This window comes from Fragaria vesca, linkage group LG3 (assembly GCF_000184155.1).
Source record: "Fragaria vesca subsp. vesca linkage group LG3, FraVesHawaii_1.0, whole genome shotgun sequence".
NCBI lineage: Eukaryota > Viridiplantae > Streptophyta > Magnoliopsida > Rosales > Rosaceae > Fragaria > Fragaria vesca.
This window is the reverse complement of record NC_020493.1, coordinates 27,166,573-27,171,402: the sequence shown is the minus strand read 5'-3', so window position 1 is coordinate 27,171,402 and position 4,830 is coordinate 27,166,573. Positions and strand designations below refer to the sequence as shown.

Below are 4,830 nucleotides of genomic sequence, written 5' to 3'. Positions count from 1 at the left end.
GCATCTAGGCTTGTTAGCCTGGGGGTCAAAATATGTGGTTTAATCCTTTCCAGTGAAAGGTTCCATAGATACCAAGCGAAGATTCGCCTTAGGTATCGAGTACGTCAAAAACTCAATGAACAGAATGTTACATTGCTCTTGCATACAAAACCAAGTTGTTATGAGACTCGATAGAGGTCACAAATAATGATTTTAATGGTTTGTCCTTCGGATTGATCATACACAATCCGGAAAAAGCCGCGAATTGATCAAACACAATTCGGAAAAGGCCTCGGATTGATCAAACACAATCCGGAGAAAGGTCGGGGTTGATCATACACAACCCGGACAAGGAAGCAAGAGTGATCAAACACACTCTTGACCCGCAAATAAAATTCCGGGATTTTTGGTACCTGCACACATAAAATCCCAAGCATAGAATGGAGATGGAGAAGGGAGGAAAGGATTTTATCCTCCCCGAGTTATTGAACTTGGAAAAGTTTAAGGTTTCAAAACATACATTTCTGGTTTCCTTGGAAGATGAGTAATCTTGAAATCTTTGGTTTCTAGAGGCTGCCGAGAGGAGAAACAACGTTTTGCCTACTTATACTTCGAATTTGGGGCTGAAAATTTGATAGAAGGAGTAGCTCTGGATGAGGAAGCTGCTGTCAAAAATTCAGGTTGAACGGAGCAAGGGAAGATGGTGAACCGGTGGTCGATAGCGGCGGCGGTCTAGAATTTTCCGGCTGCCGGTTCGGTGACTTTCCGGCCGGTTCTCAGGATGAGGTCGGCGGCGTTGGATCCGGGACGGAGAGAGCTTTCTGGGGATATAAAATTCCGGCGGAAGGCAATCGGAATTTTGGTCGGAAATCGGGAAAAACAAGGCTGCCCGATTTTAGGGTTTGGAAAACAAATGGTGGGCAATTGGCTCTAGGGTTAGAACAAAGTGCACGATAACGTGATGAAGTATAAAGTGTAGAAAATGAGAGATAACAAGAGAATCATCATCTTATTCATTGATAGGAGCTCTTTATATAGGGAATTACACAATACCAATATGGTAAAGATATGAATACATAGATCTAGTCTAATTACATATCCTATTGGCATAAAGCCAAGACACACATAAAGAATATCTAGAAAGTTACAGAATATCCTAGAACACCTTGGACCCCAAAATTACTGATACGAGAACCGTCAAAGTTGACCTCCTCATTTGCCAAAAAAAAAAAGTTGACCTCCTCACCTGAATATGTTTGACCCTAGGTCCACGTTGAGCAAGAGAATTTGCTTACGAAAATGGCTACTCATAATAGCTCATAATAGTCGTGTTTGTGAGACATTTGGGAAGCTCCAGTGTACGTACTTGAATTTTGAATTCAAACAACTAAACTCTAGAAGTCACATTCTTCATGGGTCTTGTTCTTACCTGGAAACCAAATAAGCTCAGATTCTAGCACACCATAGAGTTAATGCAAAGAAGTTGTGAACATTTCCTAGGCTTTCTCTTTAGTCTCTTGTATAAGAAAAAAAGGGCTGGATGAACATCTCTTGGGCCATTTTCAATGTAATATACTGTTATTATCATATCAAAGATAGAACCAGGATCCACATTTTGGACACAGCAACAACCTTTGAGCTGCAATACAAATATCTGTTTATAACAACACCAAACATATGATTGTTATGAAGGTAAAAACAAACTCTAAATTCCACAAGATCAACATATTCAGAAACTCTACATCTCAATAAAGAAAAGAAAATGGCATACCAGTTCTGAAAATAATTAAAAGAAATCGAATTCCAGATAATTGTTTTGGTCTGGATGAGAGGCAGCAGCAGTAGCTTTATCGCTAGATGACATTACGGGGGCTGATAGCCGCTCAAACTCGACTGGCTTTGGGATATCAGGTGGGGTTGCACATCTAATCAATGCCCAATTGACACCTTCAAAGAAGGGATGTTGTTTAATCTCAGTTGCTCCACGCTTGTATGCCAGCCTATGCTGCGGTTCTTTCACTAGTAAGCCCCTTATCAGATCTCTTGCTGAGAAGCTGACCACTGGGGACTCTGGGAATCTCAGTGGTTGACCAACAACATTGAACAGAGTGGCTCGATTCCCTGATCCCTTGAAAGGGGTCTTACCGAACAATAGCTCATACAGGAAAATCCCAAAAGTCCACCAATCAACAGCACTGCCATGGCCTTCACCTTTGATAATTTCTGGTGCCAAATACTCATGAGTCCCAACAAATGACATCGAGCGAGCATTGGTTGGCTCAGCAATAAGTTCTGGCAATGGGCTGACTTGGTTTCCCATTTCATTCTTGGGTTTTCGGTCTTTTTTGGATTTACTTGAAAAGAAACGAGGGGAGAAACATGTTGTAGGCACCACACATGATGGCTGAATACATGAGGGCTCAATGCAGGTCGGTTGCACACAGTAAACTGGGTTCTTTCGCAAGGCATCAGACTCAGGAACTGAAGACTTGACTAGAGTTGGGCTGACAACACAGCGCAGGGAAAGATCAAAGTCTGAAAGCATTATGTGTCCATCATCTCTTACAAGGACATTCTCCGGCTTGAGGTCACGATAAACAATCCCAAGCATGTGAAGATATTCCAGTGCAAGGAGAACCTCTGCTACATAGAACCTGTATGGACAAACATAACAGTAATGACCATGAGTATCAAATAACAATTTCAAGCTTATTTCTTTGCAATAAGGTGAGCAGGACTGAACATTGCAGCTGTGAAAAAAAGTACACCTATCATTTTTAATATTTTAACACCAGAAAGGTGTTCCATAATGCTTAAGAGTCAACATCAGCAACCCGGAAACAACCCCAAGTGTACCAGATACAGCAAAAGTTTCTATATCAGTGTGTGTTTGGGGGCATATGTGCATCATTTTAGCATGTCGGCTTGATTGAGTCTAGATCATTCAATATTCAATACTCATACTACAAAGATGAAACTTCAATGCTGCATGATAACACAGAGAGGTATCCTTCTAATAGAAATATGTCAATGTAGTAAACCAAGCTTGGAAGATAATATTCACACAATAAAAGCAATGTAAACCACAAATTCTCAAACTGAATAGTGGAGATTATTTGCCACGTTTTGAATTATATAAAATGTATGAGTAGGAAGAATACTTACTTCACTGCTTGTTCACTAAAGTACTTTCCTGGTTGCCTCTGCCGAAGTGTGTGCAGGTCACCTCCAGGGCAGAATTCCATCACCAGGCATGAATACTTTTCTGTTTCAAAATGGGTGTATAGGGTTGGAAGAAAAGGATGGTCCAAACACTGAAGTATTTCTCTCTCTGTCTGAGCCCGAAGAAGTTTCTTACGATTAGCCAAAGATGCTTTGTCCATGACCTTCATTGCAAAATAACATTTTGTTCCACTCAACTCTGAAAGATAGACACTTCCAATATCCCCACAGCCCAACTTCTTCAGAAGTCTGAAATGGCCTAAACCAAATACACTATCCCTTGCACGGACAGCCTGGATGGCTTCCCAATGAATGTCATTTGCCTTGTGAGGTTTGTTGATAGCGCTACTAAAGCTGCTACAAGTACTTTCATCACTCACATCAGTGCTTGTGCTACCTCTACAAATACTGCTCTTCCCGCTCTCAACAAACTCAGCTCGATCACTAATTTTGGCACTTCCACTAGTCTTGGCAAGACTGCTTGCCCCATCGCTGACTTTTGCTGAGCTATTACCATTTTCTAATGTTCTCTTTACTTGATTGCCACCACCATCTGGAAAATTACCGGTCTCACTCACTGCAAGGCCCACATTGGCTGGCACCTGAGTTGGACCACCCATTGATAAACTTGATTCTAACTTAGCAGCTAAATATTTGGCAGAATCCTGCTGAGTCTTAAGCTTCCTCTCTTCGAGTGCTTCTCCAGAAACCTGCTTCGATACAGCTGGTTGCAGATTGCTGGGCATTTTTTTTGGAGTTACCGGCTCTGATTTACTTGTCTTTGAAATCTGTAAAGGTGGAGGTCTGCGCGAATTTCCTTCTTCTATGCGACTACCCATTATTTCCCTTCAATTATCCGGAGCCAGATTCCGAGACCTTCACAGAAACCAGACTTGCTAGAACAGATCAAACTGAACAAAGCCAGCACTCAACCCCCAACTCCATTAAGTGACTCCCTCCATTGACAATCCAAATCAATCTCATCTTCAATTCCAACAATTGCAAGGTAACTTCTACAAAAAAACAGAAAATTCACTCCTATGCAGCAGATGCATGATACAGTAAAAAAAAATCCCAAAAGAATGACAAACATGAAAATCAATACTGTATCAACTTGATCCATATGCAAATCACAAAACCCAAATCAATGCAAGCATCCTTTATATGATGAAACACAAAAATAACAAAGAACTAAATCTATGCTTTGCAGTAAATCAAAATCTAATATTTAGTAAACAACTAACAGAAACACTACCAAACCCACTTACAGAACAACATCATCATGAAATGGGAGTAAACACACAAAGACCCAGATGCTAAAAACCAAGATACAGAAGCAAAAACCCACCAAGCAAATCACATGACCAGTTAAAAGTGCAGAGAAAAAGGGAAGCCCAAAAAGGGTACCTGCTTGAGTGAGCCAGGGAGAGATGGGTTCTCAAAGATCAGAACTTTGACGGTGGTTTGCTTTAGCAGAGAAGAGAGAGAGAGCACTCACAAGTCACAACTGTGGAGAGAGATAAAAGAAGAGAAAGAAATAGAGCAGTGTGTGTGAGACTGAGAGTTTTTTTTTTAAGGCCTGAAATGTGTGGAGAGAGAGAGAGAGAGAGAGAGAGAGAGAGAGAGAAG

General features: G+C 41.1%; 1 protein-coding gene across 1 annotated transcript; it reads right to left on the bottom strand.

Annotated features, from left to right (window-relative positions):
* Positions 1-1,532: 1,532 nt before the first annotated feature.
* On the bottom strand, positions 1,533-4,828 carry LOC101294925 (protein kinase G11A-like). The gene is made up of 4 exons (XM_004295145.1): positions 4,609-4,828; positions 3,145-4,214; positions 1,751-2,633; positions 1,533-1,633 (listed from the first exon to the last, which is right to left on the bottom strand). The coding sequence occupies exons 2-3, from the start codon at positions 4,038-4,040 to the stop codon at positions 1,766-1,768; spliced, it is 1,764 nt and encodes a 587-aa protein (XP_004295193.1). The 5' UTR covers positions 4,041-4,214; positions 4,609-4,828; the 3' UTR covers positions 1,533-1,633; positions 1,751-1,765.
* Between the last annotated feature and the right edge of the window lie 2 nt (positions 4,829-4,830).

What these genes read in the sequence shown, in the direction of transcription:
- LOC101294925 (XM_004295145.1), bottom strand. Translation starts at nt 4,040, where the DNA reads ATGGGTAGTCGCATAGAAGAAGGAAATTCGCGCAGACCTCCACCTTTA. An exon ending in TTTAGTGAACAAGCAGTGAA is followed by an intron (nt 2,634 to 3,144) that starts GTAAGTATTCTT and finishes TTGTCCATACAG; the next exon opens with GTTCTATGTAGCAGAGGTTC.